Below are 15,176 nucleotides of genomic sequence, written 5' to 3'. Positions count from 1 at the left end.
GGTGCCTCCCTCAGACTGTCATCACAGGACAGCATACAGTCAGCAGCTCAGATGCAGGACTGCTTCACCTCTGAAGGCTGGAAGCTAAATACCCCAACAGAAAGGACGTACTAGGCATGAAAACTCAGCACAGCTTCAGTCTTCCTGAGAACAAACTGTTATCTGCATGAAAACCGGGACACGTTTCACCATATTAATACTGATTTTTGTGATGTTATTGAGCAAAGAACTGCAGCTGTACTGGCCGCCACTCAAAAGCTGGAGGCTTTCCTCGAAGCTGAGGGAGTTCGCGTGGAAGCAAGCTGCACAACTCTCAGGTTGGAAAAGACCACAGAAAACAGTATATACTATTACTAAGAACTTGTAAAGGGCAGGTTGTCAATCGTAGCATCCTCATTATTGACCAGAATGCCATATTGCTAGCTCTGGCACTCACAGCCTAAGAAAACTCAGATAAACATGATATAACTGACTTTAGTTAAACAAGCAACGTGCAAAAGAGTTCATATTTCCCTTCCAGTACTCTTGAGAAAAATGAGAATAAGCTCACATTCAAAAGCAATTTTTTAAAAAAAAAAAACACCAAACCAAAAAACCCCATGAAACAAAGTAATCCCAGTTGTTAATGCCCTGACAAGGCTAAAAACCTCAACCTGTCAAAAACTAAGACTAGTTCTGACAGCTTAGTGTCCCTTTCTGGTTGCCCTTTGCTTGCCAGATGCTCAAGCCCTCAGGCTTCAAACACCGAGGACACTGGCACAGTAACTGCTGAGTGTCTTTATGAGGAATACGACAGTGCCAGCTGCGAGCGAAACACCAAAACATGGCACGAAGTGTCATATTTCATCTCCTTTTGAGAACACTGAGACAAGCAAGACCAGACACAGGCATCAAGATAAGAAATCAAGTCCCTAATACCTCACGCCTGATCCGGGTGCAGTTTATGTCTGTACGTAAGTGTTTTGAGCACCACAGCTGAGAAGTACTGGACTGAATTTCATCCTACACTAAGGAGGTGGCAAAACTGTTTGGCCAAAGGGTGGGGGTTTTTTTGTTTCTTTTTTTTAAAACAGAAGCTTAGTTGCTCCAGCACTTCTGTCCCTGCCTCCCATAAAAACATATGGTGAAAGATTTAGGATCAGTCAAACTGAATGAGGATAAAGTAACCCATTGCATTGTCAGGATTTTATACACTAATACTGTCAAGTTTGAGTATACACATGAACCCCTTCCTCTGAAATTAACCCAACTGTTTCAACAAACAAGTTCTAGCAGGGGATATTTTCAGGAGAGCCGCATACACAAACACTGTATTTGGCAAATTTGACCTGACACAATGTCCTTATTGAAGAGTGGGATTCCTTCTTACAGAAGGCTGAAAACCTGGAAGAGTTTAACTATTGCCTAGCTTTCATGGAATTACTTTTGACTCAGGTTAGTAAAAACAGGAGCCGAAAAGATAGTCTTAAGTGGATTGGGAAACAAGTCCATCAACAGTCCCAATACTGCTGGCTGGTATCAAACGCCTAGACTGTGGGTCAGGGAGGAAAAAGCTGGTACCAAAAAGTGCCAGTAAAGAACATTTGAGTAACAAAAATCTCTGTGACTGAAGTTAGGTACCTCCACCAGGCTACCCTCCCTCTTCAATAATGGCAGCTGCAGTTCCAGTAAAACTGGAGATACACCCACCCAGATACTACATAAGTTCCCTTTCGTGCTTCACATCTGACAGAACAAGGAAACTGAAGGGACTAAGCCTAATTAATAGATATTGGAAGACCAAATTCACATTGCGCTTCTCCCTTTAGCAGTGTGTATGGGAGGGCTTCCTGAAGAGGGAGGATGGGGAGGGCAATACTCAGGAAACTGATCTTCACCTGAAGGCCCCACTGACATCAGAGCTGACACAGGCATATAAAAAAGCAGCTCTGGCTCCAGCCACAGTGTCACCCCTCATTTCCCACCAATGGCATTAGAAGCTGCTATAATACACGTCAGCAAGAGGCACCAAGATGTGCTGGCACGTTGAACTGGATGTAGCCATTTCAGATGAGAATGTGCTGGGTACTTGTGAGGTTGATTGCATTTTCTAACAGTTGGGTCATACTATTTCACATCTTTTGCATTAAAGAAAGCCTTAACAATTTGCATACCTTAAAGCACCTGCCAAATTAAAGCAGAAACTCTTTTCCAAGTTAATTGTGTTAAAAATTGATTATCTGGAGCAAGAGAAAGGAAGAGCTACAAGAAACAAACTATTCTGAAGTTGCAAGTGCCTTCAGAGAACAAAAATGCTGTAAGTCAGCTGGGAACTTAATGAATACAGAGGAAAAAAAAATTTTCAGTGTAAAGAGACCCCACATACTGTGTCCTGCTTCTGAACCTGATTCTCCAATGCAACCGCAAGTAAACTGACAATCCCCTCTCCCTCTGCCCATTAAAAAAACAAACTAGGCAGCCAAAATACATAGAATGCAGTTCAAAGCCATCCAGGAATACTCTGGCTACTTTTCAGAGCAAGAAGGCAAATATTCCCATTGCTCTGCCACTTGTCCTTGTCATAGTAGCAGACAGGATCACAAAGAACAGAAGTTTTGTAGACATTCCATTACCAAAAGGGAGAAAAAAGATTGCAAAGGGATGGTTAAGGAAGATGGACGGACACCAACAATGGGCTACTAGCAAATCTAACTAGACTATCTATTGTCCAGAAGAGCAGCAGCTTGGGGGAATCCCTGGCTGAGTAGGATTCCCATAGACTCCACCTTCAGCTCAAAGTTTTGCTGGCATGGAAATGGCTCAAAGTAGGACAGCACGTGGTAGATGCTCCCTATGAGGCCTGTGGCAATCCAGGTCAACTGGTTTGCCTCAGTAATGTTTAAAAAAATTAGTTTCTCCCCAATAATCAGGAGGCACAACTTCCCTTAGAAAAAGTCCATAGTGAGTTAGGTCATTGGTCCAAATACTTGGAGGACAACTCTGATCTTCTGCCATGATGACATGGCCAGAGTATACACTTCTTATATCTTCATGTGACATGACCATGAGCGTGGTTTTAAGTAGTCCAGGAACGTGGGCTGCAAAACACAGAGGCAGCAAGTTAGTCACAGGTCAACAGCACAAGCTGTGGTGTGGTCTGCTGAAGTCAAAATTCCTGAACAGGAAAGATCAAACTGCATTTTCACATCCTGCAACCCTATTTTTATCCTTACTAAACAGTGTGTGGAAGCGTAGCTAGTCACAAGCTGTTTGCCTGCCATCTGTTTTAACCCTAGTTCTGACACATGAGCTAAATGCTGTGTCTAGTAGCCTATTGTATCAAGAAGCCAGTAATTTATGATGGCAAACTCTTAACTGAGGAGAATAAAATTTAAAACAGAGTTTTCCTGAGGTTAAAGCTGAAGCCAACTGGCACAGCAAGAAGTTTTATGTAGAAGAGAAAGCAGCACCAACAAAACCCTGGTTGGTTATAGGCAACCAATACTCCCAGCCACTCTAGCCTGGAGAAGGCACAATAGGCTCGGTTTTTGTGGGCCTCCTAGAACAGTTTCCTGACCTCATTAGCCAAGTGCTGCAGTTCCATTCGCACAGCCTGACTGGCCTACCGTACTCTCAAGTAGTGGCTTACATCCTCAGATATGTAGGAAAAACACCCTCAGTTTCAAGTAGTGGAATACAATCAGTATAGGAAGAGCACTAAAGAAAGCACTTTTGTTAGAAAAAGCTTTCCTAGATTCTCTACAGTTTGAGACTAAATAACTCCTAATGAACAGCACACTGCCAGAAAGGCTCATACCATTTAACACATGCCCTGTCCTCACAGCAGGAAAGGACAGGCCACTCACATGGTCAGTTATCACACAGGAAAGGTCAGTCACTCACATTTTCCATGGGGCAGTACTGGCGGGCATACCACTCCTGGCTATAGAGGCAAATGATGACACCTTGGCCCAGAAAGAGGGATGTCCACATGATCACATTCCAGATGGGCCCTTTCCGACGGTCATTAAGGATGAAGTTGAAGACCACTGGAAAACGGTAAAACAAGAAGCATCATTCAGAAACAAATTTGGGGTTAAAGAATCAAAGACCAACTGATTTCACTGGATCTTTCCCTCTTTTCACTTAATCTCTGGAGCAAAAAGCCTGCTCCGTAAGGTCAGTACAGTGCAAGAAAATCTGATTATGGATCACAGAATCATTAAGGTTGGAAAAGACCTCTAGGATCATCAAGTCCAACTGTCAACCCAACACCCCCATGCCTCCTAAACCATGCCCTCAAGTGCCACATCTACACGTTTTCTGAACACCTCCAGGGATGGTGACACTACCACCTCTCTGGGCAGCCTGTTCCAATGCCTGACCCCTCTTTCAGAAAGGATCTTCTTTCCTAATACCCAATCTAAACCTCCCCTGATGCAACTTGAGGCCATTTCCTCTTGTCCTATCACTTTTTACTTGGGAGAAGATACCAACACCCACCTTGCTACAACCCCCTTTCAGGTAGTTGTAGAGAGCGATAAGGTCTCCTCCCCTCAGCCTCCTCTTCTCCGGACTGAACAACCCCAGTTCCCTCAGCCACACCTCATCAGACTTGTTCACCAGACCCTTCACCAGCTTCATTGCCCTTCTCTGGACACACTCCAGCACCTCAATGTCCTTCTTGTACTGAGGGGCCCAAAACTGAACAAAATGCTTGGCATTTGCTTTGCATATAGAGCATATATCCATATGCTTGGTAGTAGAGCAAATACAAAGCCATCTGATTCTGGCTTTTACTTCCAATAAGTTTGCCAACAAGCTGGCCCAGCTGTATGCCTCTGGGGATCAATATTGTTCACGTTAGGCTGGTGAGTAAGACATGCTGGCAGAGGTGGCCTAGAGTTTATTAGAGCCCTCTAACTCATTCTAACTCAAAACCCAAAATGAAATGCAAGAGCTCTAACTTCTAAATGGGATTTCTTCCTCACTGCAGTAGCAAAGTAACACTTTTCTTACCGTATGACTTTAAAGAGGAAGACTTCCAACCTGCTGACAAACGTCAATTTGACTAAGGCTTGGCAAAGAGGAGGCAGTGCTATTAAAGTATGTACAGTGTCACATGAAGAGCAGTATATCATATATAGCTCTCTTCCTCTCCATCAATACCTTGTTCATCTAAGTCCCAAGTTTGCAGACCCAGTGTGTGTATCTATCTACTTAACTGCATAAATCCGTTCAAAGTTTGGACCCACAATTCCAGCACTTGGACAAGAAACAGTTCTGTGTGTTAGTGCCTATAGAATAACTAGCATCATTATCAGAAAGGCAAAGCATGGTGGTTTTAAAAAAAGCCACAAAACCCACAACCCCCACTCTCATAGTCTCTTCTGGGAACTTACTTCCAAAGCCTGTGAACAGGAAAAAGAGAACGGGATAGAAGTAGCCAAAGCAGACGCTCAGAACATATTCATGCACAGCAGCTGATACTGTGAAGACAGATAGCATAGCTGCTGCTTTGAACTTCTTACCAAAAAACTGGAAGAGAGAAGAATACCAAATATTATAAGCTATTCTACTGTGGTTTTAGTTTGGCTGTTTCAACATTGTTTTGGGGTTGGTGGTGGTTTGGGTTTTTTGTTTTGTTTTGTTCTTTTTAAACCCGAGCTACAAAGGGCCCCCTCTGGCCAAGAGGCATACATGAAATGCTAAGTGCTTTACAGAGTACCTTGGATTTTAGGTGTTTTTATTCAGGCATGTTTCTGGTCTCCTGCATAAGTACTCAGGCTGAGCCCACTCATGAAATATCTACCATAGCTTATCAAAATAGTGCAACATTGAGTTCAGACTGTTGAGTCAAACCTTACACTCTTATGTCTCAGACCTACATTTTGCATGCATTAAGGACTTGGAAATGAGCAATAAATCCTAAAAAGCACAGTGGCTACCCACAACAGCTGAGACGAGACTTTTTTTGCTTCTCAGTGAACAGTGATGCTGCATCTTGACAAATGTACTGTCTTGGTTGGTGGTTAAATGTTTAATTAACAAAAAGTATACATCTGCTTGTTACTCACCCAAAGGAAGTCCCTGTAGGCATAGTAATACAGCCAGTCATGTACTACCACATTCCAGGTTCGGTAGTAGTTTGCATAGGAAGTGGAGTTCCACCAGTCCTGAAAGCACAGTTGAAAGAGTATAAATCTAATTAAGCATAAAACATTCTGCAGGTCTGTTGGATATTAAGTTGAAAAACATTGATCAGAACAAGACCAAGCTAATATAACAAGTTGCACCATGAAATAATGCATTCCACTGCACTTTCAACATTCTATTCTGTATATCAAAGTCTGCTTTTATCCCAGACTGCAGTGGCTGAGCTAATAAAAGAATAAAAAGAGTGATAACAGAGCTATTGGGTAGGTCTGGTAGCTGGTTCTGGTTTTGCACCCGGTATATTACCTTAAACAATTCAGATGGCCTAGTAGAAATCAGATCTGTTCTACAGCACAGCAACAAACAAGCCCTAAACCCTGTGGATGCTTTCCTTGGTAAAGAGTCTTCAGTTTCCTCCTTTCATTTTCATCAGGAAAATGAATTTTAGAAGCTTTATAAAACTTGCTTTATAAACTCTAACTCCTGCTTCTTACCTTGTAGAACATCCTATCTGCAAAGCGCAGCATCTCAGCAAATGCGTTAAGCCAACAGTGAAGGAACGCAAAGAAAACCAGGAAGAGAATCAGTACACCTAGAAACAAGGGAAATTCGACTAGTTTTTGCAGTGTTTTCTCTCAGCTATAAGCAAGAGCACGTAATGCAGTCAAGACCGTTCTTACAGGCACTGACACAGATGAGCTTTATGCCACCTATACAAAAAAGTAGAAGCATTTCAGCTTCTCGCTACACCAGGTCATGCTTACTCCAGAGGGCAACAACAAGATTGCCACAGAGCCTAGAACTTGACTTTGAAGACAGTTAAACTCAAATCCAAGCTTCTATTTTGTGCTGCTGACTCTGAAGTTTAATGCCATAATGCTGCAGCCTGCCCACAAGACTTCCTTTGCTGACCTTTGCCTATCACAAATGCATCTCACATGAAGCACTACCCCTCCCTTCAGCACCTTCCATAAAGATATAGTCACTCAAGAATCTGGGTCTTACCTGGCAGAATGGAATTGAAGATGCAGAGGACCAGCCCTCGAAGATTGAACGTTTCTTGACTACTGTTGCGAAACAGTGGAATGCAGAGTCTCACAAAGATGTAGTAGGCATAGAAAAGTGAACCGAGCACCTGGAACAAAAAAAAAAGTCTGACTCCATAACAGAAATGCATAACTAACACATTACCACTTGACAGCCTTACAAGAGGAACAGCAGCTGCCAACACAAGTCAAAATCATTCATTTTTACATTGCTGCTAATAAACATCCCTAAGGGTCCAGGCAAAAAGTAAACCACAGCCATCTCCATAGCACACTGACAGCCAGGAGCAAAATCAGCTTGTCTTTTCTACTACAGCAGCTGTAAGTTTCTCCAAGTCCTACTAACTCTTAAGTTATGACAAGAATGTGTCAATACCAAAGCAAGTGGTGAAAGTATCCTGTGATCTAGCTCTAAGACAAGTGCAGAAACAATTGAAAAATACTTACTGGAGTTAAACCTAATATTAAAGCTCACTTTTCTTTTGTCTCAAAGGAGGTATTTACAGGCCAAGTCATGTCAGGCCTTCTCTGGCTCATGAACCCATGTTCTGGAAGTTCAGGTCAAAATGCAAGTCACTACTTTAAATACTTTGACTACTGTAAGGCAGATGGGTGCTTTGTCACTCACTTTCATCAAAGAATAAGGACCCAAAGGCCTCATTTCATGCTTCATTTTCTTTTCTTTTTTTTTGTTTTTGTTTGTTTTGCTTTTTAAAACACAAATGCATTGTGTGACAGTGAAAGTTTCAATCATGCAAAGCCATTACTTGGAATCACATCCACAAGAAGCAATTGAAGCTTATGTCCAGACAAATGTGAAGATCAGGTCAACCTTGAGCTGAAATAAGCACTGAAGTTTTGCACTCCAGACCTCATTATTTCAAAATTGGTCTGAATATCTGCAGAGAGGTAGCTGTGCCAGTGCATTACAATATCGCATCAGTGTAAAGAAAGTTGGCCAGAGCACAGATACTGTGCTCCCCACACACCATGCAGCTTTTTTTTTCTTTTTGTGTGGATGAAGCCTTAAGGCTTCTTTAAGATTTTTTTTTTTTCCTTCTTTGACACAACCATTATCACAGCAACATCACTGCTTTTTTTTTTTTTTTAAGTATGAGAAAGTATTCTTTTCTGGTAAGCCCACACCAAGTAAACAGTGATTTAATGCCAAAGGGAGAACTGTTTGCAACACAGTTTAAATGATCTCTGAAAGTGCATTCTTCAGAAAGCTGCACTACTCACCTGTGCAAACTTGGTAGCTACATAGCCCCATCTTATTGTGGGATTCCTAGGAAAAAGAACACATGATATCATATCTGAATAGGACTTCAGAGCAGCAATAACCTCCCTTCCGTTACAGACTTTACTGACCTATACTCTGAAAAAAAACCAAGAAAAAACCATTTTTGAATTCCAGAGTTCCTAATGTCCTGACATCCAACTGATGTCTGCCCAAATTGCTGGTTCCTCACTTTAACTACAGCAGGACAACTAAGGCAATTCCATAAATGGAAAAGTATCTGGAGGGCAGCATTATGCAATTACGTAGGCGGTGAAGGTCTGCCCGATAGTCATTGCTGACTTGACACTGTCAAAGTGCAACCCAGCAAAGTACAGAAACATTTGGGAGTTCCCAGTTTTAAAGGCTTCAGCCTACGTCCTCAAACCCGAGAGGCAGGGCTGCTTATTAGCACCACACAAAACCACACACAAGCCAACCGCGGGAATTGCGTGTCACTAGATATTCAGTAGCAAGTTCTTCATTTGTTTCACTTCAAGTGCACTTCCCAAAGAAATGCAACCAGAACTGTAAAGTCAAACACCATTAGCATTAAAGTGAGTTTTCACAACCAAGTCGTGCTCTTGCCAGGTTACTGACTTAACCGCATCTTTATGAAAGCTCTACCTCGTAAATTTGATAGAACACATTCAGGGATGCTTAATGTTGGCTTCAGTTTTTAGACTACTTTAATATTCTATTAGTGTTGCTCACATTACCTGGGATAGTTGTCTCTGTAGATGAGGGTGGGAGCAAAGAGGAAGTACAGGTATTGAGAAATTCTGGGAATAGGTACTGTGCCTGGAAGAGCAGGAGATAAAAAAAAGAACACTCTGCAATCTTCCTGCTTACTGAAAGTTCAGTTTCCCCAGTAGTTTTTCACAACATACAACCCTTATAACCTCAAAAAAATATCAGTCTGGAACTAAAGGTATGGGATTTGCAGAGAATAAAACAAACTAGACTTATCAGATGGAATGGTCCTGCGTGTCCCCCCTGAAACATAGTTAACAAGTGAGGGTGACTAACAGGTGGTGCAGTGCTAACACCTTGATCTCACATTTTCTTTCCTCCTAGGGAAGGTGAAGCTGTAAGGCCTGTATCAACATGTGGGTTCACGTTCAGCTCTGGCATGCCCTGCTGAAAGAGCTTCTGTGCTTCTACAATTGCTGTCATTTCAGCTAGAGCACTGAACTGAGGGTATGCAGGCAGCCTCTACACACTTTTTCCTCCTAAAAGCAGAAATAAGGGATCCTGTTGAAGCAAGACTTCAGACACAGAGATGACTTTGACCTGAACAACAGTCTAGCTCATTGCCTATTACCAAATGAAAAGGTTCAGGCTGAAATTATGATGCAGAAGGCCAGCCTAGAGCCTCATCACCTGCCCATCCAAAGTCACCTACTCAAATCCTCTCCAATTCATAAGGGCAGCTCAAAACAATGGAGGGACAACAAGAGCCAGTTATGCATTGCTATCAGAAAAAGTAGGGCAAGTTACTCACTGGACTTGTCCTTTACAGAGGACAGGACTCTGGGGACATTCTCCCGGACAAATGAATGAGCCTTCATAACAAGACGAACCTGTACGACAGAGCGTGTATCAGTTTAATATTGTCAGTTTCTCAACTTCCCAATAAAGGTTGGATTAAGCATTTTAAGGCAACACCGTCAGATCTTGGTTTCTCTCCTATTTACCCCTTTTACAAGGAAAGGGCCGCTTCTTCCGCCCACAAGCCTGTTCAACTGACTGGAATTTAAAACACTGCAAGGTGAGACATGCAGTAACAATCATGACTCTGGAAAGTCTCATTTACACTCACAGGACCACAGCATACACAAGGACTCCAAATCACACCAGTAAGTCACTAACCAATTAACATTAACAGCAAAGTTGAAGAAAAAAAACCAACCCCCAAACCAAACAAAAACCATAAATCTCCACCCTATCCATTTCAATAGGCCAGTATGCTTCAAAGTCTTGAAACTGACTCCTTGAAGCTAGCTGTGTTCTACTGTAATTACCACTACATTTGAATAAGGTGGTGCCACACATAGATAGTCCCTGAAGGACCAACAGCAGGGCTAATCCAAAGTTAATTCTTAAGCCTACACTCTCATCTCTGACCATCCTTGTTTGAACATATGGTCTGACCAGTCCTCCACACCCTTGCACTCTTCCCCCCCTTCCCCTGAAAAAGAAAATTCAGCTTTCAGTAAAGTTCTGAATACCAAAGACAGTTGCTTCTTGGGAACAGAAAGGGAAACAGGAACCACTTGTTGACTATGTACTTGGTGGGGGTGTTTTTTTTTTTTTAAAAAAAAAAAATCAAAAAGAATGTTACAGCTTCCTCTGAACTACGGCTCAACAGGTTTTTAAAATTGGTTTTAAGCATTTAGCATCCAGAAGACAAGTAGAACTAAATGGAATTTCAGCCTTGAAGTATGTTCAAAAAAAAAAAATAAACACAGTAAAATCTTAAATACAGGGTAAAAAAACCCAAAGTGGTTTCCAGGTCAAAAATGAAGTTTACTATCTGCTTCTTCTCATTAGCCTTGCTGCACATAAGTCTGTCTTCAAGTCAAAGACAAACTCCATCCACAGCCCTGGCTTAATTTAATGAATAAAAAGCACCAGTTGACTCCTTAGGAAAAAGGACTATTTCCATTTTGCAAACAACATTTGACATATTCAAAGATACTGGGTAGGGACCTACCTGTTCCAGTATTACAATAAAACGTGAAGCCGGAGGCAGTGCATACGATACAGCAACATAGGTTGGTCCAAATCCAAGCCCAGCTGTTTGGAAAAGTGTGAACAAAATCCCATAGAAAAGAGAGCGGAGTACTCTATGGGAGGAACTGCAGTAGCCTTGGGCCCACCAGACAAAAAGATTGTATGGAATAGTAACTGTGGCACAGAACATGCACAGCCAGGTACAGAAGACGACTGGGAACTTTCCAAAAACAAAGACCAAGAGATCAAATCCTAGGACCAGCCTAGAAGGAACAAGGAAAGAGACAACATTCAGTGTCTATTGTTTCCTCCTGTACCCTCCACTAAGAGGCTACAAGATGCAAAGCTTCCAGACCACAACTGTTTGACAGTCTAGATGTGACTGTGGCAATTTTCCGCTCAGAAAGAGGGCTGCCTGTGGCAGATTTAAGTCAACATCCACAAGCACATCAGAAAGTAAGAGATGAAGGACTCATGCCATCAGTGCTGCCAGGCACAGCTTACCTTCAAATCCCACAGGACTTAAGCACATCTTTAAGATCAGCATGTGCTTTAAGAGTACACTCAAGCTCATCCCTGCTAAGAACAAGCACGTGACTAAATGATCCACTGCTGAAACAGGGACCAAAAAGGCTTTCAGTGAACACTCCCAAGACATCATCACTATTATGTTAAGAATCAGTTCTTCCCAGGAGTTTAAGACCTAAAGAGGCTTTTTTCCCAACTCTATAGGCGTGAGGTATTTTAACTTATAGCACACAAACCTAATTTAATTATGCTTTGTAAAAGCTGTAGGCATTCCACATGGACTTAGTTTAGAAGTCATGCAAAAGACTTAGGGTCATTAGATGGTCGGCCCAAAATGTCCACACGGTATGTACCAGGTACTTTATTTCATTAATCAAGCTTAAGACATAAGGACATAAACAAAAGGATGTTCAACCTTACTGGCTATCCAGGCCACCAGAGCTTACTCCTACGCATAAGCAGCTCTTCTAAACCAAGGTCAAAGGAAAGGAAGTACAGACTACACTAACACGATTTATTTGTTCTCTTGTGGAGGCTCAATCGCAAACTGGATCCAAATCCTCAGACCTAGCTGAGAACATAGAAATGATATTTTTTATTTTAAAGTAATCAGAGAATGCAGCCCTATTAGTTGATTTTAGAGGTAAATACCTATTCTCCCCCAGCATTCACACACTATTAAGTTAGGAACAGCTAAACAATATTCACTAGTGCAGGAGCCTTTTCTTACACCTAGACAAGAGGGACAATGATTATAATCAAGATACAGCTCTAGTTTTGTACACTGATGATAGAATAATCAGCAAGATAAACATGTAATCCTACTTGTGTACATAGGATACAGCTTGCCAAAAAGGTACTATTTAAAGTAACAAGCAAGTGTGAGGAAAGCTGTCTTTCACAACCTTGATCAGAGCCAGCTACCTGCAAAGCACAGTCCTTAACACAGGCTGTGCCAATATACTTGAGATTTTTTCCCTAGGAAAACCTTTTTATTTAAGCACCAGTACAGTGTTCCAAAAGTGTAATTTTTAAACACAGGAAGGACTGCTGAAGTATTTAAAGTTTTTCTAAACACAGTCCTCCTTCAAGCAACACAAGCAGCTGAAAGCTGCTGTTTCATTAAATATACTCAACTGGAGCAGTCTGCATTCAGTGATGACCCCTCCCTTTTGCCAGCATTGTAATGAACTTAAGCACATCAGGCTGAACTGTGCCAGCCATAATTCTCATGGAACACACCAATCTCTAGGTTTTCCCTAACATCTAGCTATCTGATTTGAAATGACTGTATCCCCTCAATAGGAATTCCAGCATAAATTTTAAGTATGTCAAGTTTAAAACCCCCTTTCCAACAGCCTCCAAAGGAAGGAATCCACCTTCTTTCTGAACAATTCTGCAGTTTCATGTAGTTTTGGTGCTTTGAAAACAAGCATTTCCCAGCCCTGGTCCCTATCTTTCCAAAGCATTCTTACCTTCCTTCATCAATGAAATCTACTAAAAGTGTGCTGAGGATGAAGACAATAAGAAGAGCGATGAACATGTGGTAGATCGTCCTGATGTGGCTCACTTCAAACAGCTCACTAAGGGAGAAATTCAAATGCTATCAGGCCATTTGTATAGCATCTCACACGTCTAGTATGTTAGCTTTCAGAGTGTTTCACAGTAAGGTAAGACAACATCACTGCCGCCCCAATTCAAAAGACTGTAGTTAATGCACAATTTGGGTGCCAGCCTACACAGACACTTCCTAGGTTTATCCTCTGGCAGAGGAAAATTAGCCATTACCTTAGAGGTACTTAGAAGACTGTAATTGAGGTTTACATTTGGAAGCCAGCAAGCTGTAGTAGAGATGTTTTAAAAAGAATCAGAGAAGCTTAAACAGATTAGTCCCCTGGCGTTTGAACATAAGACCGCAGGTGGTGGTGGGGAGAACACCTCAAAGCAAAGGCTAGTTAAGTTTGCTATCAAGGGTATTTGCAGTCAATTTCATGGAAAACGTGAAGTTAAGTTACTCACTCCAAGAGGGACCTTCTGGCAGTAAAGATCTTCCCATGTTCTGGAGGGGCTCTCAAGCTCCTGCAAATGCAGAGGAGAATGTTTGAGACAAGAAAGGAAACAAGGCTTCCAGGAAACATAACCTTGTTATAGGGACAGCTTAAAACTGACTTACTTGGCTTTGTGTAGTTCCTTCTCTGAGCAGGAAGCTGGGAAGAGAGAGGCTGAAGATGAGGAGTCCAGGAGCACTGACTTTGCTACCAAACTGTTCACAAACTCTGTGAAGTGACTGTCCACTTCCTTCATGAAAGCTGGTTTCAGTTGCTGATAGAGTAAAAACAGACCAGAAAATTGTTTAACACTCTGGATACATTTTCATAAAATACTTTTATTCCTTTTTATCCCAAAGCAGGACAGAGCAAGGCATCAAGAAAATATTCCTGTACCATCTGCCAACAGTTAGAGCCAACTTGGACAAGACCAGGGGCTTGTCCTGACCTATTCAAACACCTCACGCCAGGGGACTTTGAAAAATGTTTATCTTCTCTATCAGATGCAACACAGAGGAGCAAAGTAAACATACCAATCTTCACACATATGTCTGGAGTGGCAGGTACTTCACGTATTTTACAGTGCCAAGAAGGCTGAGCTAAACTTTACACATGAGCCCCAGAAACATTTCTCAATTTTAACTAGAGTTACACCCTTAGCATACACAACAAGTACAACAAGATTTACTTTTTCACTCATCTAGTGGTATTAAGGGAAGAAACGGACCTTTCCATGCTTGTGGCTAAGCAATCACTACTGATGTTTTCATGCATTAACGCAGAAGCTATCTCAGTGATATGGGTGCAGGAAGGACAAAATTTACCTTTCCGCTGCTACCACCGTTTGGATGAAAACATTCATGTACCACCAAAAATACAGAACGCCCAGAGAGTTTTCACTAAAGCAACAAAACAGGGTAACATTGCTAAGCATTAAGACTGAACAGTGAGAGAGACAAAACTGGTAGGCAGGAAGACTGACATTTAAGAATTCAGGGGTCAAATATCTAAGTTGAAACTTCTATGCTCCCTTTTCTTCAGACAACTTTATACAGGTTATCTTCTCTATCACAGCCAGTTGTGACAAAGTTGCACCATTTTTAGTCTAATCATATTTTTCTTCTCATTTTATTAGGAAAAGGCAACTTCTGAAGCACTGATTTACTAGAGACCTTAACTTCTAAGGGTGCATGAAAAACCACTGATGAGCATCTCCCTTCTCTACCATCTTTTTGGAAAAATGCACTGATACAGTGGAGAGGAAAAAAAAAAGATAATCAGTTGTGGATAAAGCATAGGCCGCCCTGGCCAGAGATTGCTTGCTTCACCTGATAGAGAATTTCTTTTCTAAAAGGGAAAACATTACTTAACCCTCCAATAATAAGTTATCTAGACAAGGACTAT

At 41.8% G+C, this 15,176-nt stretch overlaps 1 protein-coding gene across 8 annotated transcripts in view; it reads right to left on the bottom strand.

The window, feature by feature from the left end:
* Nucleotides 1–530: 530 nt before the first annotated feature.
* The window catches only part of SOAT1 (sterol O-acyltransferase 1), a 33,027-nt gene continuing 18,381 nt past the window's right edge, over nt 531–15,176 (bottom strand). For all 8 annotated transcript variants that reach the window (XM_064454480.1, XM_064454479.1, XM_064454481.1 and 5 more), the window contains exons 4-16: nt 13,898–14,046; nt 13,744–13,803; nt 13,200–13,307; nt 11,177–11,459; nt 9,965–10,043; nt 9,180–9,261; nt 8,424–8,469; nt 7,141–7,270; nt 6,630–6,727; nt 6,057–6,155; nt 5,382–5,517; nt 3,883–4,028; nt 531–3,077 (exon numbers count right to left, since the gene is read on the bottom strand). In XM_064454480.1, the coding sequence (XP_064310550.1) occupies nt 3,021–3,077; nt 3,883–4,028; nt 5,382–5,517; nt 6,057–6,155; nt 6,630–6,727; nt 7,141–7,270; nt 8,424–8,469; nt 9,180–9,261; nt 9,965–10,043; nt 11,177–11,459; nt 13,200–13,307; nt 13,744–13,803; nt 13,898–14,046 (1,473 nt within the window). In that variant the 3' untranslated portion in view covers nt 531–3,020. The remainder of the gene's footprint in view (nt 3,078–3,882; nt 4,029–5,381; nt 5,518–6,056; nt 6,156–6,629; nt 6,728–7,140; nt 7,271–8,423; nt 8,470–9,179; nt 9,262–9,964; nt 10,044–11,176; nt 11,460–13,199; nt 13,308–13,743; nt 13,804–13,897; nt 14,047–15,176) is intronic.

This window comes from Phalacrocorax carbo, chromosome 6, assembly GCF_963921805.1.
Source record: "Phalacrocorax carbo chromosome 6, bPhaCar2.1, whole genome shotgun sequence".
NCBI classification, from domain to species: domain Eukaryota; kingdom Metazoa; phylum Chordata; class Aves; order Suliformes; family Phalacrocoracidae; genus Phalacrocorax; species Phalacrocorax carbo.
Note: the sequence above shows the minus strand (reverse complement) of the source record. Positions and strands in the feature narration are given on the sequence as shown.